The 24,356-nt window shown below is 37.8% G+C and overlaps 1 protein-coding gene across 1 annotated transcript in view; it reads right to left on the reverse strand.

Annotated features, from left to right (window-relative positions):
* Window positions 1-1,373: 1,373 nt before the first annotated feature.
* The window catches only part of LOC134793647 (uncharacterized), a 39,754-nt gene continuing 16,771 nt past the window's right edge, over window positions 1,374-24,356 (reverse strand). Inside the window, exons 2-9 of the mRNA XM_063765283.1 lie at window positions 23,629-23,884; window positions 13,504-13,712; window positions 9,258-9,393; window positions 5,957-6,090; window positions 4,973-5,311; window positions 3,014-3,137; window positions 2,378-2,444; window positions 1,374-1,468 (exon numbers count right to left, since the gene is read on the reverse strand). Of these exons, the coding sequence (XP_063621353.1) occupies window positions 1,456-1,468; window positions 2,378-2,444; window positions 3,014-3,137; window positions 4,973-5,311; window positions 5,957-6,090; window positions 9,258-9,393; window positions 13,504-13,712; window positions 23,629-23,671 (1,065 nt within the window). The 5' untranslated portion in view covers window positions 23,672-23,884 and the 3' untranslated portion in view covers window positions 1,374-1,455. The remainder of the gene's footprint in view (window positions 1,469-2,377; window positions 2,445-3,013; window positions 3,138-4,972; window positions 5,312-5,956; window positions 6,091-9,257; window positions 9,394-13,503; window positions 13,713-23,628; window positions 23,885-24,356) is intronic.

Here is a 24,356-nt window from a genome sequence, read left to right on the forward strand (position 1 = left end):
AACATGCACAAAACAAAATGAAAATAAATTTATTCAACATGCATTCAGGTAAGTAAATTATTTGCATTTATGTACAACACATCATTCTTATCTAATATTTGTTAAATCTGCAGTTACTAGTTTCGAGGAAGTCTGTAACGGAATAGAAACACTGTTCCGTTAACCAGCGCTGCAGAGTTTTACAAAACCTATTATAACATAAGTCGGTAATTTCTCTCGGTATGCTATTATAGATCAAGGTCGCCATGTAGTCACAGTTTTTACGATATAGTTGTAGTTTAGGAGCAGGCATTGTCAGTGCTACATGTGTTTCCGATCGTTTGTTGGTGTTGTCATTTAAATTAAATAGTGATAAGTTTCCTTTAACTAGTTTGGCAATTTCAAAAATATACATAGCAGGCAATTAATAGGTATTGCTTACTTAAAGTTAGCTGGACAGAAAATTAAATGCAGTTTCAGGTCGCAATTAAATTTTACAAAAATCTGTTTCAATTTTTTAAACATGGCTATCGGCTGCGCACAAAAAAAACTTGCTAGGCACCAAACAACGTAATTTGGTTGTTCCACTATCATTTAAACAATTTATATTTAAGACGTAGAAACCCATAAATATAAGGTAGGTTAATGTCATTCAAATAATGTCAGAGTTATGCCACAGCCTATTAACTGTTCAGCATACTTTAAGGGTACGTTAAGAATTTATAGTTAATTTAATTTGTGAATTTTTTAAGTTGTGAATAAATTAGGTGGTATCACTGAGTTAAAATAATTAAATTCCGACGCACCACCGAGTGACGGCGATACGACAATGACGGATATGTGGACATTTATTTGGATATAAACAAAGAGAACCAGAAATCGCTATATCATATGTAGAAAACTCTGCTTAAAAATACAGTAGCATTTTAAATACTATAACTAAAAGGGTGCTCTTTGGTTTAAATTGGTCTTGTTTCTGTATTTCAGGAATTGCTTCCTATTTGGCTGGGAATACCAAATCCGAAAAACAAAGCTGCACAATCCTGCTAGGATTCAATTTGACCATAGCTCACAGAAAGCCAACACATGACAACAGAGTAATAAAGCATTTTGATACATGGGATTGATTCTAATTTTTGTGCACTTTTTGACGACTATAAATAAATTGTTTTTGGTAGCAGTGGGGGTGAATTTGGTAGTATGGTTAGAAAATTAAAAGCATTTTAAAAACACTTGTTTATTTTACGCTGTAATAACGGTTACTTTACCTACATAAAGTTCGTCAAGCAAAACATCACTATTTTCTTAGAAGACATTTCAATAAAACTAGTTATTTACAAGTATAAAATTCACTACAAACTTTCGACTCCCCGCTTTACCTGCTTCGATTTCGATTTGTTTAAATGTTTGTTATACTAACACTGATTTTAGATTTGAAAAAATGTAGACAATTTATAGCTTTAGTTAGCGCTCTCATCATCGGATAGTCCTGGAACAAAAATCTGTGTTAACGACTGCTTATTAAGTTTCCAAGCTTGGAACACCAACTTCGTAAGTATACTAACTTACTAACAAAGCATATAAAAAGTTGGAAATTGGTTTAAGAATATCAAGTTGCTTTTCACTTTTCAAGGCAAACTAATATATAGGATTTTCTACATTTAAATACTAAGTACGTTACCTAGAGAGAAATTAGGATCACATCTTAGAATGAAATTAAGACGAAAGTAGAGAATCCGCGCGAAATCGCCTTTTCATACAAACGTAGTCCTCATCTGGATATTAATTTAATATTATTGAAAATATTTTGACACAGTTTGTTGTATATTAACCACAGCTATGTTTGATTATTTCGAGTTTTTAATTATTATAAGAGTTAGGAGCATTTAAATATTTGCATGAAATCTGTATTTCGCTCGTAATTTTTACCATAATCAATAAATCTAAAAAAGTCAAATGTCGGGGCATAGCTATGGTCAATATACCTACATGAAATCATGTAAAAACATTTTCCATACTGTCAATATCCAGAGCGGAAAATGGAGACTACGTTTGTATGTAAACCGTCCCCTTTCCTCTTAGGCATCCAAATTATAGAAATACTTTGTTTAAAATTACGGTAAATATAAACATAATAGTTAATTATACTAAATAATATACTTCTTACTCTACTGCCTTGCTATTCATTACTAGCTTACGCTGGGACAAATTACAAAAAGCCCCACCAAATCTTTATTGCGCTGTATTTATCTACTTATCCCTTAAATGGGCATTGGGTCGTCAGCTTTTACAAAGGTTTTGGATCTTATCAAAAAGAGATAAAGTTCAAAATAAGGTAGAACATATATGCCTCTGGCCCAATTTAGGGTCATATGGAATGCATAAGTTATATTCTTACCAGTGTCTATATATTAAACAGTTGAGCATCGCTACGACTCCCACGTGCGATGTGGAACGCCGTAGACCTGAGGAAGACAAATGAAATATTATTTTAAAAATCCTTGATTGTGAAATAATACCCAGTATTTACCTTTACGGTTCGGCCTTGACTTCAAAGCGCCCTCAATGGCCCTCATGGTATTTTTAAATTTGTTTGTTATAATTTGATTACATTATGTTTTTACAATAGGTGCGTAACAGCCAGTTAGGACAGTTACGTATTTTTCTTTAATTGTATCTCATTTATTTCACTATAGGTGGTTTTCACATTTGATACGGATTCACACACCGCTCCAGTTATGTATGAAATGCACGCTCCGAGCTCTGCTCTGGCACCGGCCGCCATTAAATTGTTTTAACTAATGTATGGCGGTTGGCGTCAGAGTTGAGCACACATGCTCGGAGCGTGCGTCCCGAGGCTCTCAGGGCATACTAAATCGGCGCGGATACGCGGATCAGCCGGCCTAGCCAAGGTGACAATCGCTATCGCTTCGACAACGAAACGCTTTGTGTGTCTCTATCACTCTTCCATATTAGTGCAACAGTGACAGTTGCGTTCATGTTGTCTACGGGGCCTGTGTGATAATCGCGTTACCTGAGTTGGAGTCCCGGCTACCCATAACGGGCGCGATCTGTGGCCTCTCCTCGTCCAGCAGCAGCGCGTCACTCGTCGCCCACACGGACAGCACGCGAGCCACGCACGTGACGTTCAGACGGCCCTGTTTCAATAATAATATATACTTAAGGTATAGGGCTATCTATTTAGATATGTGATTTTTTTGTAAGGTGCCGCGGGACAATTTCGACTGCGGGATAATTTCAACTAATCGAAATATCTTCCATGTTTTATATTATTAACTACAGTACCATTATGTCCAGATAGCGAAGAAGATGTGTTATGTGTGTTGTTTGTGACTCTAGTTAATAATGTAAAACATGGAAGATATTTCGATTAGTTGAAATTATCCCGCAGTCGGAATTGACCCGCTGCCCCTTAACTTATTATTATTGAGCACACAGCTGCGATTTTAGAATTGATTTTGGATTGGATCGCGCTCTCCGTACATCATGCTGTGGCTGACGTCTGACAATTTATTCAACAAAACATCTTTAATAACTATCAAACTCGGGGCACGTACAGTTATATAATACTTTACAAATCTTTTATAACAACCCGAAGGCATATATCGACCACGCTGTAATTTCATAAACATGCTTTAAATACCTTTCATATTCGTCAACATCAATAACAAGTTAGCCGTTATTAACTTCAGAATTGACAAAAGGAATAGTTTACCGCCATTTTTTGGCAAGCTAAAGGCTACACGCTTGCTACAGTCAGTAGTTAGCAAAAGGACCGGCCCGAACAGCTGTCTATTAACGCTTGCAAACCAGAGCAACTTTTTACTTTTCTTTGAAAAACACAATTTCGGCGGCGGCCACAAAATGGAATTCATTTTCGGAACAGCAATCGCGGTCAAATTTACACGCGGAGTTGTTCAATATTTTGACCTTGAATAGTCCGTAAAGTATATAAGTATTAGTACTGTTCGTTTATTTTTCTTGCCATTGCAAATATTCTTAATATTTTTTCATACATTTTTGCTTTGTTCAGAGAGCAGGCCAAAGTTCGAAATGTCTAGAATACATATTTTACGAGCTTGCATGTTTAGGTAGTGCTAACAATAAAATGTATGAAATAATTATTAAGCTTTGAATCTTTATATAATATTCGTAACTAATAAAGCATTTCATATTTTATAAACTGAAATAGATATCAACCAGTAAAGAAAATGTGACCAAGTCCACCGGTGGCCGAGGCGGGAATCGACCACCGCCGGACTCGACCACGGCTCGGCCGTATTATAATTTTTATTATAAGTTAGCTTTGTAATTCTTCAAGCGTAGTGAAAATATTTCTTTATTTTTTTGTTACGAGTTCCAGCATTGTAAAAGTACGAAGCGGATTTTTATAATACAGATTATATTAGCGTCAAATTAAATTGACTCTCATTAGCCTCTTGTGGTCGCAGAGAGCTATGCGCAGATTGTTAGTGCTTATTATGCTTTTTTCACTTACTAAGCTTTGACACATTTTGCGTTGGAATGAACCAAAATAATTATTAGGAATTGGTAATGCGGGAAAGCTGGATTGGACGACCAGTGCGATTGATTTACTGATAGCAATAGGTACCTACTATTTACCTATTCAATTAGTGGTTACTAAAAACGGTTCCATACCGTAACTAGTTTCAAATCCAATTTAGCGTTGTGATTGATGCAGTTTTTAACTCTCGTAGAACACAGGAAGATGATTTTACCGTACTTATTTACATGTTGCATATTTATCAATTACTCCTCGAGACACTTCTAATGATTCTAAACTCCAATAATAGTGTTTTCCAGTACATCCACAAATCTGCTCAAATATTTAAATATACCAAGTTTAAATTATAACGGTAAAGGAAATATAACATAAATAATGATAGAAATTTATTCCGCAGTGAAGTAAAATTAAAGTGTGTAAATTTTTGGAACTGAGTCAAAATGTTACCTTATGAAAATGTGCAGACTGTACTCTCATAACGAGTTGGCTGAACGAACTCGACTTATTAGATTTCTCTTCTTCAACGGTTGTGTTCAATTTGTTGGTTATTTGTTCAGTCCGAGGCTGGCGCGTCGTGGTGTCCGCTTTCCTGTTATCAGTGGCGGCCAGCATGTCCATGTTTCCCGGAATGTCTATCACGTTATCGGTGACCGCTTCTTCGTAGCCGGAGATTGCATCCCACGGGCTGAATATAATTCTATTAGCATCCTCGAGCGATGCGTCGGTTATCACAGGGTTCCTCCGCAGCAAGTACGGGTCGTGCGGTGGAATATCGAGGCCTTTTACCTACGGAAAATAATGATGTTAGAGGGTGCACCGAACTTTAATGGCAAAAGTACATCGACCGATTTTTTTATTCAAATTTCTGCTTCCACGTAACGTAAATTGGATGCATATATGTATATATTGATTGAGTTTTAGATTTAAACCTCTATATATTTTACGAGTACCTTTAAGTAGTAGTAATATCTTTTCAAACAAAAATTCATTTTGAAACAACGAAATGCGAGCCATATTCATATTCATAAACAAAAAATCTACTGCGCGAAGTGTAGCCGAAAATGGGTAACATAGTTCAAACTTTGTTTTAAAATAAAACTGAAAGCTTGGAACTTAAAATAAAAAAATGTACAGATTCTTGTAAATCAAAATAAGTTGAATAAAAAAAATCAAGGTGGTCGTAGGAGATATTATACATTAAAAAAGGTTTTACACGTTTCCAAGGTTTGTGTCCATCAATAAATTTGCGTTCAAAATTGTCAAAAACTTTTTTAGCATAATTTTCTTGCTCAACACGGGCATGTTTTACTCCTTAAATTCTGTATAATTAAAGCCTTAGTTAAGTATACCCAAATTGTTATTATTTTACTGTCCACAGAAAAGACGCCCTTATTCCGGAAAGTTTTCGACTCAAAAGCAAAGTTATCTTACCTCTATACCATTGAGGAGCCAAGTAATATTGGCGGGCGGGTCTGCCGGCGGAGCCGTACAGTTGGCGCGCAGCATGTCACCGGCCGAGTACCAGCTCTTCTGCGCTCGGACTCGCGGCCCGGACGCGGGTAGTTCTGCCACAAATACAGACATCAGTCACTGACTGATGACTCACACAGAGGAAAGAGATGTACCTATGTGTAATTGTATAATATGCTGACCATACGAATAGATCCGCAAACGTATAAGCTAGACAGTCTATTGTTTGTTCCAGTATACCTACCACTAAATATAACCTAGGATATTTATTTATGTTCGATTAATTCCAGTTTAAAATCTAAATTGTGACACAAAAACAATGTGAAAGGCCGTTAGTTGTGTGATGGTCATTCATTTACGATTATGACTGTTATTGACAAATATTTCCATAGTGAAACGAAAATAGGTACAATTAACGTGAGCATGCCGCCCATTTTAAAGGATTAGATCTAAACGACCAATGCAAGTTCAGCGCACAAATACAAAAGTTACCCAACACACAATGGCTACAGCCGCGGTGAAACCGCAAGCCGCCTCTGTGAGCTTTAATCTTTACGAAACTACTAAAGCCTAATTAAATTACGGGCCCAGCATGCAAGCGGAATAGAATTGTTCGTGTGCCCGGCCAACTGGATCGTATAAACAAAGTTGTGGGCCACTAAAGAAGGAAAAATACTGATCGCAATAAATTACACGAGTTGAGTCCACACCGGGTTCAGAGCGCGATGTCGGCGTCGACGTTGCATATTCATCTTTCATACGCGCTCGTTCCATTTTAGTTTACCGCAGAAATTTGCAGAGCGCGGTTTAAACGCCGAACAGAGAAAATGGCGCCCGAACTAAAACTCTACTTGCTTTTGTTTGCCAGCAGCGCCCTCTATTACGACGCAGCGGCGGAACTCGACGCCGAGCAAAGTTTTAAGTGTTTACATTCCTGTTCTGTCGCTTTTTGCCAATTCTACTTAATGGGAACGCAGGGAGTTCTCAGCACCTCGTTTAATTTGGCCGTCGTGGGTATATTTTAGTGTTTATTTAATCCATCAAGAGTCTGCTAAAGCCTTCCTTACTTTATTAGGAAAACAAGAACTGTGTTTTGTTTCGAAAGATGTTTGAGCTTCAAATTATGATAAGACGCAAAGCAAAGCAGCCGGCGCTAATTGTGTAAACACGACACGTTCATTAATTGTTATTTTAGGACAATTATTGCTACCGCATATTTTAAATAAGTGGATGGTTTACATTATATCATTGTGTATTTCTATACTTTTTTTTACACTATGTATACGTTGAAGACGCCTTAAGTATTTGATTACGAGATCGACCTTATTTCATCACTACTTCCTCAACGATGAAAGCGGAATATTCCGAGATAATGTAGTATGAGATATAATTAATACGTGGTCCCAGAATCCCTTGAGTTGAGGTGTCGTCGCGCCAGGAACTGTGTTCAGACGGTACGTGATGTCAGATCGTACTAATTTAAAGTTATATTGCAATTAGAAGCGTGTTTCGAGAAACCCGTTCAAGTAGCACTCCTACACTTAATTATTCACAATAACGCGGCAGTATCACATATGTGACAAATGGGTAATAATGTCATGTCACTGAGGACCGCCGTGGCAGCGGCAGCGTCACACTACGCGCACCTCCCGGGCCTCCACAATAACCGTAAATTAACCAAGATAAACCTTAATCAAACATCCCTTGTGTTCGATTCCCCACATTTATTGCCCAACAATAGTTCTGATTTACGATTTAGGATTGCACGAGGCCGCCGCAGGATCGTCCGTATTATTTATACTTACGATAGTTACTTACTAATGCCCAGTTTAGTATTGAACAGAGCCGATAACGACAACTATAGCCGTAGACAGCTACTGTAGCGAATTTAATTTCCTGCCTGCGAAATCAAACAGTTAATCTAATGGCAGATGTAAGTTAGTTACCTAGTTTGTTATCTATCTCAATAGTTTTGTTATATCAATCAAATAGATAAACTGCTGCTATCTGCTATTTAGTTTGCAAGTTTGCTTTGGTTTAAGACCGATCTACGAGAACATTAATTGAATAAGATTTAAATTAATGTGGGGAAGCTAAGGAACATCATTGTCTTAATGATTTTTTTTACAGTCCATTAGTTACTTTTAAATTCTACCATTTATATGATGACGTTCACCTTTTTTCCGATACTGATTAAGAATTCAATATTCATATTGCCAAGCTTGCACTTTTGGCGGACGCTAGCAATATCAAGTCAATAACCCATAGCGTACGTAATCACGTGTTCTGCAGTTAAGTTTATATTGCATTGCCTTTCCGCTCCGCGCTCTGTCCCATTTAGAGTTGCTCCCAATTTAAACCCATTTAAACATAATTTAAACACTCTCTGAAACGGGATGCAATTTGATAGTAAAAGCCTAAATGTTGCGCCCGAATGACTCTAATTACAATCACCAAGCGTATTGAGGTGATAATAATATGGAGTGAGTTTAAACTTGATTGCCAAATAATGATTGATTGTGGCACGTATGCCTTTGCTGCATATTTAACGAGGAATATATTTGATTGCGTTATTGTCAATCTGATTCGAAGGCCTATTATAAGCTGTTTCATACATCTTCTTTCTTCTTTCATTATTCGCTAGCTAGTAACTCGTGAAGCTATAGGCATTGAGAAGTAACTTACCTACATTACAATGTTACTTTCATAACCCACCCGCATACCTATGAATAGTTTAGCATAACATAATACATAAAAGGCCATCATCTTCCTAGCGTTATCATTAGAGGGGAAACTAGGCCTTATTGGGATTGGTCCGGTTTCCTCACGATGTTTTCCTCCACAGAAAAGCGATTGGTAAATACCTAAATGTAATTTCGTACATAAGTTCCGAAATCCCATTGGCTCAATCCGAGGTTTGAACCTGAGACCTCCGGTTTGAAAGTCGCAAGCTCTTACCGCTGGGCAACCAACAGTCTATATAGTAAATAAAAGGTAGATATCATACGCAATTTTCGAAATTCATATGGGAACTACATAATTTCCAAAAAGCATTATTAATACGACGCCCTCGCTATGACGTGACGGCCCAAATTGCACACTTTCACGGTTAGCCTCGATTAGAATGCCACTTTATTACAGTAACGGGGGGCATTGCTTCACTTACTCTCGGGCACGGAAGCCATAAATGTGTCTCTTATTAAAGGTAAGCGTATTTTAAGAAAACCAGACACGGTCTTAATTACGTCTTCATGTTTCTCACCTACTACCCGCATGTAGGAGCTTTTGTAGACGGTATGGAAGTACGGTGCGTCGGCGGAAACTTCGCAGCGGTATCGTCCGCTGAGCGCGCGCGTAGCGTCGCGTAGCACCACCTGATGTGCACCCGAGTGATATACCTGTGAAACATAACAATATATTAGTGTAATAACCTCTTCCCGAGACTTAGGATGTTTTCGCGCTACTTAATGCGTACGTACACTATACATAACGCAGGCTTTAGGATTTATTTTAGAAACGCCCTGTTTCCGTAAATTGATCGTAGAATAAGCCGACTTTATCCGTTGATTCAAGTTATTGGCAAAACCTACAAAAGAACTGGAATTGTTTTACCTTTCTCTTTGATCCGCGAATTTTTGTCTCTTAATCTTAGGACTTGTCTTTTCAAATGCGTAATAGGTATGTTAAATAGATAGAAGTCCGCTTCCTTTAAGTCACGTTAAGAGGTACACAATCTCTCGCACAGATGTAGAAAATAGCGCATTGACACACAAATGACTTGAACTGACGACTCAGGTTAGCTGACTTACGCGCGACATGACCTTGTTGTGAGAAAAATATTTACTAGAATATCGTAGTAATATTACAGAAATATGATCACATATTCGTGTGATATTGATATTTTACTAACGTGCTACTTATTTAATTAGGTATTTAACCGGGTGCGAGCTTGTTAGCTATACTCATTACAAATACTGGTTTGTACATGACAAATACGTACTCGAAAGCTGTAAAAACCGCCTGGATCTGTCACTGAACGACCTGACTGTAACCTGCTTTATTTGATCATGTAATGTTTTTATCTATCCTCAACTGGCTTAAGGAGACATTTGAGGGTAGATTTTACTTGTTGTTTACTTTTATTTAAATACCTAAAGATACAGAGTACAGCTTCTGCTCGCAATTTTATTTGCGCGGAATTTTAATGATCACATGATGATTGATAAAAACTATTCATTTCCGGGCCTCAAACTATCTCCATACCAAATTTCACATTAATCGGTTCAAGGTTTAAGCGTCAATAGCTAACAGACAGACATACAGAGTTACTTTCGCATTTATATGTAATATTATAGTAGCGTTATAGTAGGGATAGGAGAAAAATGTACATCAAATTTAAACGCAGAAATAGGGTAAAATAATTTACGTCCCTTAAACGTTTCGAACAATTTTGTTACACAGTAAATAACTGAGGTTAAAACTGGAGCTAATATAATATCTATAGCAGCTTTAAGACTACGCAAGAAAGTTTCCAACTTCGGGGATTATTCCAAACTTTGAGATAGAGTTTACGGATCTTACGAACCGAGCAAGAAATATCAGGAATTCTATGCATTCTTAAACACGTGTTAAATTCATTTACATTTAAACGAACGTTACTAAGTGGTTCTGCAAAAGCAAGCCAATTGCTAACTCGCTAGTTAGTTAGATACGGGCAAAATCCAAGTCAGGTCTAGTGGGGGTGATTAACTTTAAAATAGTTTGAATACCGCCTAATGCCGGAGACGGACTAAAATGCTTCTGCAAACTATCCGCTAAGTCGGCAAATTCCAATAAAGGATTCAATTAAGACTGAATGCATTACATAAACTTGAAATGTAATAACATTCGAGGCCGACATAAAATCAATCAAAATATTGAGGTCTGTTAAGATGCAGTGGGTTAAGGTGCAGGTGAGGACGTTAAGGTGCAGTGGGTTCATCCAAAAAAGTCTGTGAAAAGTCGTAGCGCTTATTTTATGTAGATCATAACGGCTACAAAAAAAAAGAATAACAATCTTCAGGCCTTTTTCTAGAAACTTTATCGATTCAAATTAACCCTGATAAAACAACTTTCGCTTGATAGAGAAAAAGCACAAACAGGTCTAAAACGCGTCAATTTTTTTTGTACTTTTTTTGCATAAAAGCTATTAACATAAAATTTTCTTATAAAAATGCGTACGTAATGTTATTTTGATCGATTACTTTTTTTGTAAAAAAATTAAATTTAATAACAATGTTAAATTTTAAATAAAAACATAAGTCTTATTTTCTGCCTGGGTGACCTCAATATATCTCTATTTTCCATCTATTAGTTTGCAACCGAGATGCAATGGACATCTTGTTGCTACCGCAAAGCTATTTTCTGGTACGCCGCACTATAAAATAAGATAAATTGGACGTAGAAAGTATGGGGTAGTAATGCTTTAAAATGTGTTTCATCGTTTAATAGCGGCCAGACTTCTAAAGATTTGTATTCTCATTCTACATTCTAAATTCGATGACTCTGTAGAACTAGAACAATCCAGTTGTTAATCAAATCAATATTGGCTCGTAATTAAAAAAACAACATTATAAACAATACAGGCAGGTACCTAAACTGAATCAAATTATCCTTGAGTGTGCTTGACATGAGTAGCCTTTTCCTTATTAGCGGCATTAACCTTACAGTAGGTTAACTACACGTAATTCATACACGAGTCAGCGGGTTCGGCCATTACAGCCTGTGTGCACTTTAGCGTACGCAGCTGGTAGCCGAATAGAGTTAAAAGCTTCGATCCATCTTACGGAAAGTCGTCCACTTTGAGCAACCGCCGAACTAAATCATGCCCGTCCCGCGTTCGAGATCTCTGACCCGATTTCCAAGGGCCGGACTGCGTCACATTTCGTCTTAAGCTGTGTATGCCTTAGACGTGGAGCCGGCGAGCTGTGGACGGGTGACCGCTCTGTTCGTCTCGCCGGTACCCTCCGCAAATAGCACGATCTGCTTCACTACAGGGCCGCCGAGCGTCGTGCATTTCAATATACAAGCGAGGTGCTCTCAATCGATGCATGTAAGAACTCCGTCACGTGTACCGAGATCGTTTGAACGTTCATTGCTCCGTACGCCATTCCGATGCAAAGTTAAAGTATTCGGTAGTCTCTGAAAGGGTTTTTAATGTATTATTTTGGCACAATGTTATATCTCGGCAGTGGCATCGTGCCAACAGCTAAAGGTTTAACGTGCCCACTGCTCCGCGAGATTCTTAAGTGATTTTTTGCATCGCACTCGCCGGCGGCAGTTTAACGAAGTAGCAAGATGTCGCAGAACCATTGACCCATATATAATCACGGTTATGATGTTGTTTATCGCTTGCCGTAAGCAAAACTACTCAAGCACTTTGCAAACACTTTGGCAGTTTTATTTGGTTTATGTAAAGTTTGCTTATTTTTCATGATTATTTTAGCTCTCTGTGTTGTTAACTATGTGCATCTAGGCTAATAGTTATTCCCGGGGGAGGTCGGTGACTTAAAGTGAATTCAGTAAAGTTTACTTTACTTAATGCACGAGTTAGTGATGAGATAAGCATTGGTGCCTTCGGCTTGGTTGCGAAGCAAAGTTGGGATGAGTACATACTTGGTTAACTTTATGCAAAGACATATGTAAATCCGTATAAGAGAATAAAGTCTAAGAAAAAAACGTGCCTCGAAAATCAAGAAAAAGTCATTCTCGGATAGGTGGCGCACACACCTTTGGCCTATGGTCGGCTAGATGGCGTTGACGACACCGTTTCATATTTAACAATTTTAACACATAGGTATCAGTGAATGAACATGGGTCAAAATGATATAAAAATAATAAAATCATTTATCCATATATATATATATATAAATTTTTTCGATAGTTTTATACGTTTTCATTTTGAGTTATAGTCGTGTGTCGATAGATGGCAGTAAATTTACTGTGACTACAAAATTTACTATGACAGGACTCCTCTATACTATCTATTCTCTTTGCTTTATGCAACGATGACCGTTGTTTGACATAATTATGGTTACGTTCATAATTATTATTTTCAGCTGGCAAATGCAGTAGCCGTTACTGTTGCAACGTTACTGCTGCAGCGTTGATGTGAACATAACAGTAACATGAAACAGTAACCCTGTTGTGGTCGTAATTCGAATGTCACTATCGAAGCGTTTACGCTGACTAGCCGGCTGCGTTATTTGCAGCATCATATACAATATTGAAATGTCGATTTATTGACAGAAACAGGAATGATTGCGATTGGCCGCGTGAACTGTGGAATGCACCCGATCGTATTCAATAAACACGAGCATCATGATCCTTATCTAATGGGCACTTAGTTCCACTATAGCTTCGTAAATTGTGCTTTGGGCAGAATATTGTAAAGGGGTGATCAACTATCCTACGCAGTTTATTCGTGGTGTTTTATACTGATGCTATATTCTATAAGTAGAAACACTTACGTCAACGCTGATACCAGTCTGCGAGAAGACCCTCGTATTAGGCAGCTCCTTGGGTACGAAGCGGAAGAACTCCTGCGCACCGTGGTACCACTTGACCGTGTACAGCTGCTCGCCAGGGTCCAGGGTCCAGCGGCAGCCGAGCGTGGTGCCAGCGCCAACGCCGATGGCTTCTGGCACGCTCAGGTGAATGTCGCGCAGGCATAGAACACCTGGGTAGCAAATAAATTAATAATTATTGAGACAATCATATACCACAGAATAAATAATAGTACTAGGTACAGAAGGTTCACTTTCTAACAAAACGCGTCTATTACGTCAGATATGACCGCAAGGTGGCGCAAGCGCGAGCAGGCGTCCGTTCCGTAGCGGTGCGCGGCAACTACTATTGCTAGGCACCAAAATTGGTGTGTACTTGTAGCGACGCGACGAAATCGCGGAGTGAGCCACGCCTGGTATTTATAATATTTCATTTATCCACAGAACATAGTATTAACAAGTATTAATAAAGTAAAAAGAAAGAGATACAGGCTTGAAGATCGCTCATGCTGTTTGGTGCATGCGAAATGAAATGAGTCGTGTGTGAGACGCGCGTCAATTACCAATACGATCGTCAATACCAGTTCAAAACAACCTCTCGATATCAATTCTGTGTTTCACGGAAGTTTTGTTATTAAATTATCAATTCTGTTAAATTTGTAACAAACAGCCCTAAAATGATATCAGGGAATTGAACAACAATGTTTATCGATAGAATTTAATTACTTAGACCCTTCTGAAGCGTAGTGTTGTGTTGTTGATCTTTCATGTCGGAACACGTGCAAAAGGCAATGGCACTCGTGACATGGCGACAAAATTACCACTTTGGTGAATGAAGGAATAAATAAGTAAAAATTCACAGATTTCGTGCTTCACACGACTATCGAGCACATTGGAAATGAATCTACGGAATTCGAAAAAATATTGTCGCTGAGCGACGAGAAAGTCTGGATAAGGAAAAAGTTACAAAATAAAACTACAACGTTGAATGATAATTATTATATAGGTCCAAGGGGTCCCAGCGCGCATAAGTTGTTCGCAGAAATCGCGAAGCGTCTGGTTGACGTAACTGGTGACCGAAGAGCTGGCGGCTACCTCGCACAACGTATAAGCATTGCTATACAGCGAGGAAATGCCGCCAGCATCCTTGGTACAATGCCTCAAGGGCCTATTTTAGATTCAAGCTAGTTATTAATTTCGTTTAGTAGTACCACTGTATATATTGTATGTAAATAAATGATTGAACCTAAAAAAAAAAAAAAAAATATTATATTCTTAGATTAACACAAGTATCCTGGACATAACGCACGTGAACAAACAAATTGCAAAATTTCCACACGCGTATCGAAGTTTAAATAATTGTCGCCGTGGCGCATTAGTATAGGTACATATTTCATTTTTCGATTAATAAGCAGGATATATTAATGTTCAAAGTACAAGAAAATTATTACACAGCAAATCCGTAGTCAACTCGAGAAGTGGTAGCCACATCGTCGTTATCGTCACTCGAGTCTTGATCGGCAGCGGCCCATTTGCTGCAAGATATGAAATTTTCTTGACAGCAGTTTGACGCGACGAGAGATGACCATAACAGCGTTTGTCTATGTTGCACCAAACCTGAGTTTCAATAGGTACTACCAGGGTTCAGCATCAGCTATCTTGGGTAATGCTCTACCATGTGATCATCATGACGAATCGGATGTCCAAAACAGCGCGTGCCTATGTTGCACCAAACCTGAGTTCCGCTAGGTACAACCAGGGTTCAGCATCAGCTCTATCTTGGGTACTACTCTCCTAAGTGCTCATCAAGACGAGTCGGATGACCAAAACAGCGTGTGCCTATGTTGCAACAAACCTGAGTTCCTTTAGGTACAGCCAGGGTTAAGCATCAGCTCTACTACTCTCCTAAGTGCTCATCGAGACGAGTCCGATGACCAAAGCAGCGTGTGCTTATGTTGTATTAAACCCGAGCTCCACTAGGTACTGCCAGGGTTCAGCATCAGCTATCTGCTAGCAGCCGCCAGCAACATGCTGAGGTGAGACCATTTCGTGGCACTTTTTCTTTTTTGTTTCTCTGTATAAGTTTTTATTTTGTGTTTGTGCTCACGAATAAAATTATTTCTATCTCTGTCTCTGTCTCTGCCTCTGCCTCTGCCTCTGCCTCTGCCTCTGCCTCTGCCTCTGCCTCTGCCTCTGCCTCTGCCTCTGCCTCTGCCTCTGCCTCTGCCTCTGCCTCTGCCTCTGCCTCTGCCTCTGCCTCTGCCTCTGCCTCTGCCTCTGCCTCTGCCTCTGCCTCTGCCTCTGCCTCTGCCTCTGCCTCTGCCTCTGCCTCTGCCTCTGCCTCTGCCTCTGCCTCTGCCTCTGCCTCTGCCTCTGCCTCTATTTATACCTCTACCTCTACCTCTATCTCTATCTCTATTTCTACCACCACAAGAATGCATAGATTGTCGAATAGTGCGTTCTGACTTTTTGACTATTTTAAGGTTAAGCTACAGGGCAAACCCTTAACTTGATCGTCTTTGTTTTAGGCTCAAATTGTAGCTGACTAAATTGTCCAGAGCCGTTTTTCTCAAATTTTTGATATCATTCTTCGTTTCCAAATTATCGAGCACCAAAATCAAAAATTCCGAAAAAATTTAATTTTATTTTCACTATTTCGACCATAACTTTTTTCGTTTTTGACTTTCTCGAATAATTATTTTTGCACCTTACAGCTCTCGTGATTATCCGTCTTTTGAGCCTATTTTTTAATACCATATCTTCACAACTTTCCGAGATATAAGGGGATCGCACTTTTTCGTGAAATCGGACCCTATACTGGAGCGAACGAAAAGACATTTCCAATGTCAAAAACCATTTATTCAAATACAATTTTTGTGAGTCGCGACACTAGAGAATTTTAGTATCAAGTAGCGATACTGATAATTCCGCTACTCGATGCTAGATGTCGACTGCGAAAATTTATATGTGTGGTGCTGTATGTAGATGTTTTTTGCAATAAATGTTTTTCTATTCTATTCTATTCTTAAAATAATAGTCGTTTTGGCATCAAAACTGCTGTATGGAGTGAGCACTCTATTCTTACTATATTTCTCTATGATAATACATAAGTACATTGAAAAAAAAAAACGTTTATTCAAGTAGCAGTGACATACAGATAGGCAGACGCACGGACCGACGAACAGACAGAGGAACATGACGAAACTAGGAGGGTTCAGTTTTTGGCATTTGGCTACAGAACCCTAAAATGAGGGTACCATTATCATCAGCCGTATACAGTTAAGTACCCACATTTAAATGCTACGATAAAGTATTAAAAATTATTACAAAAATATTGAAATAGACATGGCAAATAAAACATCAGTCATGTCGCAAAACCTCTGGTTCACGTCACAAACCGTCAAAAACAATATGAAATTGCGTAGGAAGCAACGAACGACGTTATACATACAAATATATCGATAGAATTTAATTGTTCGACCCTCGTGAATAGTGTAGTGTTGATTTGTTGATCCATGGTATTGGGACACGGACGGATAATTGAAATGCTAATAATGTCGGGTACATCGCGTCATTTCGAACGCGATCGCTCGCCGCTCGCCGATGCGCGTCACGCGCCGCGGACCCTAAACTTTACTAAACGTTTCGGCTTTTGGGAAGTGAAACGTAGACATCAGCAAAAGTTGTTTTGATGGTAGGGATATGAATTTCGTTGCGGTCGGTAGGTAGATTTGTATATCAGGATACACTTATCCGAGGATAATAATTATCCTTTAAGCAGGCCACTGACGAGCCTTCCAAATGGATGCCGATACAATGGATTCATCCAAATGGACGGCATCCAAATATTAAACATTGTACGTTTTTGACATTCACGGACCGATTTTTGGATTGCAGCCACGCTATTTGGACCTCGGAGTAATTAACAATGGAGCCGCCATTAACAGGCGTTCCCCTCTGTCGAAAAAAGGCGGCCAATGGTCAACCACATGTCAACCATATGTATGGACTGACGTTTATCTGACATGACGTACCTATACATTTGATGTGCCCCTCCCCCGCAAAAAACGGCAGACTATTTTGTACCGAAAATTTTAGACATGGCGGCTCCATTGTTAATTACTCCGAGATTTGGACTGTTGGAAGGCTCGTCAGTGGCCACCTTAAGAGTCATTGAGTAACCCGTTTGCAAATATAATATAAAGTCCATTTCAATAGAACTTGCAAACTATGTAAACAAAGGACGTAACTTTGTTATGTCACTGTTTCTCCTTGAATTTTCACATCATCTCATCAAACACCATTGAAACACATACACTATACACTATTAAAGCGGTCGTTACCGTAAAATACAACAATATATAACTGTATCTTGGATATTTCAATAAAAGTTTAAAATGGTTTCATAAGTTAGGTTATTAGGCCCTCATGTAATGACGTTTTTGTTTCTTTTACATTCTACAATTGTCTATGATGGGCAGTGTTGTGACTAAAGTTGGTGATATACTCGTAAAGCCGCTACACACTACCCGACTCACAGTATAGTCATACTTTGAATGCAGTTTTGTTTCTTTTAAAAAATAAAGGATGGTCTCCTTTAAGTAAAATGAGCCAGCTTAAGGATTTAAGATAGTTTCCCTCCAGGGCCCGACTTATTTTTCCACACTGTATAGTTCGTTTTATTTTAGCATTAAAAATAAGGTAAACAATCTTTATGTCTTTGTTTTTGATTGAAAAACACATTTTAAAAATAAGTTACCTACGGCAAATATGTAACAATAATGAATCCAATACGATCATTTATATTCTTCTGCTTTCATGAGTAATAGTTACTGATTTTTAATAAGCGTAATTAAAAGACATGTCAAGATGGCTTACCTTCTTTCAAGTTCTTTCTAATGCAAAAAAAACGACTTATGGGTGCGACGCACCAAGGTCGTGATGCAGTGCGATAGTGTGTTACGGCCGTAAGTAAAGGACTAAGTGAGACTCTTGCCCATCACTAGTAAATTCATCATTCAGAGACAATTTCAATATGGCGGTTTGTTTACATAGTTCCCAAGTTCTATTGAAATGGACTTTAGCATATCGACTTCTTAAGAAATGTAGGTAAATAAAAATCTTATTTTTAACTTCTAATCTCCAAATTTGTTATATTTCATATCAATTTATTTTCATGCCCCTGTAGACACGCATATGGTTAACTAATAGTGGACTGCCGTCCACTAAAATCTAATAATAGCATTTCCTATTACCTCCTACCTACGTAAAAGGCGAGCGGACTGAAAGCACGTACCGTTTCGCACATATAAATTCAGCGAACCTTGTTTTTACCTCTCGGATAGAAAACATTATTGTAAATAAGGTGGAACCTTGCTGTTGATCCGTTATCCGTCCCGACCAGAATTTCACGTAAGTAATCAAATCCTGGCCTTCATCTGTGGGTACCAAAGGTGGTCGGAATACATAAATCCAGAGATACGTGATCGAATTCAAGATCGACTCAATACACAATCCTGTAGGCATGAACTCATTACACTGTAACCAAATTCAATTTACTGTTCCGACCACATCATATCACATATTTCATTTCGGTAGCCAGTTTCTCGTATGACGAGCATTTATTTGATCGCTGTATTATATGCAAATAAAAATATATGCGCCATTTGAGTTCGACATATTATGTTTATGAATATGATCTCTCCGCAAACGGAATCTATATGTATCATATATTGGTATGATTTGCGGGAAAATACGTATTATGTACCTGTCCGGTATTTACTAGGGCTTGTGGTAACGTTGAAAATTTATAGCTATGTATGTATGTGAAACGATTGTTTTAATGACAATTAAGTAACCTAATTATATGTTGATTAAATTGAACTTGTTGCCCTGATATTAATGAAATGCTTGTCATAGTCAATTGCCCTTAATAACATTTATCAGAAATTCATCAGGCATGTTATATACGGTTAAAGTTGAATTAGGAACATCTCCTATATTTGCAAATTGGGGTCTCAATAATTGAATTACCTTCATACGAATATAATATCCCGAACTAACCCCTCTTACGGATCGCAATGTCAACAATGAAATGTGTAAATATAAGTAGGTATCTGAATAGTAGAAATAATAATGGCAGGCCTACCAATGATGGAGACAGTAGGGTATTGTGTCGTTTTATTTCCTTTCTTCAGATGGTACAGTCACCTGCAATAGTATGTTACACAAAGAAGGCCGCAAAAATATCTGACACGATCTTATTTGTAGAGCCATAAGAGCGTGTCACATATTTATGCGGTTTTCTAAGAGGAGGATGTTATTGCAGGTGACTGTACAACATGTATTTTCCATATGGAGCTTCGAATTGAGTAGGTATATAAGTTAGTGAATGCTGCGAAATTACAATTCAAAAGTTTAAATACATTCAAAGAATACAACTGCGTCTATTAAAAAAATATTGCACTAATGAAAGTAAAGTAAAAGCAACTTATTTAATTAAAGCGCTGTATTCGGTTTTACTGCTGCAAAGTGCAGTACTACATTAACTAACTCAGCTTTATATGTCCACTGGCGATGGCAGACACTTTTTATGACCTACTTAGTTAATACTTTAGTTTTGAACTTTATCGTCACATTCCATTCATTTCTGTTCCAACCCTTTTTGTAATAAATTTTTCCTAAAATAGGTTTATCGCCCGTAGTTCCTGTCTCATCAACAAAACCTCTTCCGTAATATACTTAATTTCCAAACACATTATTCTCTTTGGCTCCCATAAATGTCGTGATAGAAATAATTCACGGAAAGTTTTTTCTACAGAGTGGCGATTTCGATTGTGGTTGTAAAGTCATGACCGATAAATTGTACCTATTATGTAATTTTATTGTGAAAATATACCTTTTGTTCAGAATACGACTTTGCAGAAATGCTGAAGTGTGTTATTTTTTTTTTATAAATTTTCTTTAAAATGAATAAGATAAAATGATTTATAAAAAATATTTTTACAATAGAAATGGACTACTTTCGAAATGTATAGGTAAACCAGAACTTTGGGAGTATTGTCAAGAGGGCGCTCGTTTTGAATTTTATATAGCAACAATTTGTATAGTGGGGACAATGGAAATTGGCAGATGATTTTTGTTTTATTCCGACAACTTTAATAAGTGCGAAGTTTGATGTTTGGATATTTCTTCGGTTTTTACGCTATAAAATTCGTGAATTTTACGACGTATGACACATAAATCAAAATCATCCAAATCTATTTTCTTTTTTTTGTTGTCTTTTTTTAGGTTTGGTCGTTTAATTCCGCCCTTACGCCCTTCGCTAGCAATCCGTGATACCGATGCATGCGATACACCTAATACACAAATCAAATTATTACAAGACATCAACCAAATCGTGACGACCTGACTATAGTGACATTTGTCCATAAGTTTGAAACTTACCCGTCAATTCAGGTGGTAATTTCGTTATGTTTTCTAATGGAAGAAATTTCTCTCCCGCACGTTTTTTTTCCAATAAATAACTATATACACTATTTACAACTTTTTCTCTGTAAAATCTAAAACTTTCGGCATGATTATTGCAGTCTAATAATAATTCACACGAAACTAGACAAAGCAATGTTTACATTGTCAATATTGACAACTATCATAAAGGGTAGATGTTGTCTATTATTAAAGTTGTTGCCATTGCTAGAAATTAGTACCAACAAATTTCCGTAACATGGCGCACCCTCAATAGATCCTGGTTCACCTATAGGTACCTACATGAAATTAAAAGTAGTTTTGATTCAGTTTAGGAATCGACCGAAATCCTATTCCTATAGCTCAGATGCAGCTTGTAGTAGGTCTCGTAGAATATTGCCTTTCGAGCTCCCGACGTAGCCTAGCCTTCAATACCTATAGTATCTAACATACTAATATCCAGTTCGGTAATGTATGAACCAAGTTTTGGTTGGAATAAAATGTACTGTTGAAACTTTTTTTCATTCCATTATTTCTATACCCAGTGATTCACATGCAGTGAATGGAATTGCAGTGCATATCTATATTATAGAGCATTATACTAGAGGTGTACCAACAATAGCAATATATGCTGACTTGGTGTCAGCGCTACGCGTCTGCACCATGTATAATAAATGAATCGCCCTGCGTGTTTCGCACCAATAATTCTCTACTCTGGCCGAGAGAGATTGGCACTTTACAGAATTTTGCGAGAACTGCGGCCTCCTCAGGGAATTCCGATAATCAGCTTTACTTAAGGGATTGGATTCGAAAACTCGATTGTATCCGGAGTGATTTTAATAATTCATCACCCTGTACATTCATTCCGCCTTAAAGTAAGAAAGGGCCAATCTTTGAGAAAACGTATTGCATTAGTCAATCTAAATAAAATGTAAATAACGTAATTTTAATAGCTTATGTTTTGTTCGACAAATATTATAGGGATTACTTATACAAATCTAGTAAGCCCAATAACGGCCCGATTCCAACTTTAAGATACGTCAGTTAATAGATCTAGAAACGATATGGATTAGATATGTCAGTGTCAAATGTGACGTTTCTTCAGACAAATACCTACGTCACTTTTGACACTGACACTTCTAATCCATATCGTTTCTAGATCTATTAATTGACGTTTCATAAAGTTCTAATCCGGCCGTGAGGCTTTTGTTATGGGCACTTAGATTTTTTAAATATTTTTCATTAAACATCCATGACTTAATACAAATATTTATGTTAAACACATTCCCTTGGCAGTCTTCGAGATAAATCCATCAGTTTCGTATGCAGGGGCACAACTAGTTAACCATCAATTACGTGGGCTATTAATCAGGCCGTCATTTTATATCTCTACAAATTAGAATATACACGTAAAAATATAAAAGTTTTTTAAAACTTTATTTAGGGAAAAAGATCTTTACTGAATATAAGAAGTGAGACATTCAATCTCTCTTCTTCTAAGTCGGTCCCTCACTGCTGAGGATCGTGACTCCGCTTGCTAATTTTTCCTATGGCAGCTCTCCACTTCTCCCTGTCGGTTGCTTTGTGGAAAGCGTTGCTTAGTGTGATGTCGATCTGGGCGGATATTTGGTAGGCCGTCTGCCGTCCACCTTTCCCATCACCACTAGTCTCTCCAAGTTGTCAGGGTCTCTGCGCGCTATGTGACCGAAATATCTCAGTACTCGTTGAAGACAGATGGTGGATAGTCTGGGTTCCTTTTCCAATTTGAGCTGCGCTAATCTGGATACATTAGTGCGGCGTGCCGTCCAGGGTATTCGGAGCATGCGCCGCCACACCACAGAGACATTCAATAAGTCAATTTAAAAAAAATAGGACTAGATAGGTACGAGCGATATTTCATCTGTAAGCTTGCAATCGTTAATGAAGATTACGGAACAAAACCGACCTTAACATGACTTTCTATTTCGGCACATTACATAGAATAATACCTAATTCAGAATGCAATTTTTCAATAACTAATTAAACAGATACAATACCTAATTAATAATAAGTTGGTTAGGGATTTGATTCGTTTGCTTAACCATTTCCCAAAACCCAAACAAACTCAATCATTTGTTTTTAATTCTGCAACATACATTGAATTTCAATCCTATACCCACCACGCCAACCACATATTTATTACGCTTTAATTACTATATCGATACAACAAATATTTTATTTTTGTACAATGAAACATAGAATTAATAAATTTGGGTTCGAATTGTCATACCATCACTTCACTACACCTTAAAAAACAAAGTCCCCCGCCGCGTCTGTCTGTTCGTGTGTTTGTTCGCAATAAACTTAAAAACTACTAAACGGATTTTCATTCGGTTTTCATCTATCAATAGAGTGATTCTTTAGAAAGGTTTAAGTGTATAATTTGCTAACCCGTGGTCGTGGGTCACTAGTTAAGTTAGAAGTACCTTTTCTTGCCTATAATTTTAATGGAATCAAGGTGGTGCCGAATTTTCTTCCACGTCATTGTAGGTAGGTACTCAACATAATAATGCAAGAACATTACTGAATACTGAAACATATCATGACGACAATACGAGTAAATAATAAGTGAATTTCACATACTTCCACCAAGCCATAAAACGACCGCAGCAAAAATGGAAGCCATGATCCTGATGCGTGTGTAGTGTGTGCGTTAAGCCGCGCTCACACGTCACGTCATCACCGTCTCGTGGCGGCTTCGCCCCTTCCGATTCCTCTTCATTTTTAATACCACTTTGCCAATATTGGAAACTTCTCGGGCATCGTGAAATATTACAATCTATTGAGTGCGCGCTTGAACCACCTCCGATACCTCCGTGTTCTCAGGTGACCATGAGTTCTGAAACAATAAGAAAATTGGAATTTTACAGATGTATGAAATGCCTTTATTTATGTGACTATAGATCGATTCATTCATGAAGACGCGTTTTTTGGTTCGTATTGTCATATTATTAAAGGTTAGATTTGTCAGATCTGCCCGTCATCGTGAATGACACTATCTATACTACCTACGACTGTAGTTTTATTTCAGGATTGCATTAGGTACGTAATTCTAGTCGATACAACAGATTTTCTGAATTTTAAACTTTCGCAATAATTTTGGCCTTCTGTTAGGGTTCATGGTACTAGACAAAGTTTTTAAAATGTATGTATGCAGGAGCAGGTTCTTACTCTAAAACGTACCTCAATGATAAATTTTAATTAAATTAAAAATATTTTACTTAACGATCTTCCTTATTTTACTATAAATCGTCAGGTGACAACCAAAACTCACTTATTACCATCACAAGTTCATAGCCTAGCCATAGCGA

This window comes from Cydia splendana, chromosome 9 (assembly GCF_910591565.1).
Source record: "Cydia splendana chromosome 9, ilCydSple1.2, whole genome shotgun sequence".
Classification (NCBI taxonomy): domain Eukaryota; kingdom Metazoa; phylum Arthropoda; class Insecta; order Lepidoptera; family Tortricidae; genus Cydia; species Cydia splendana.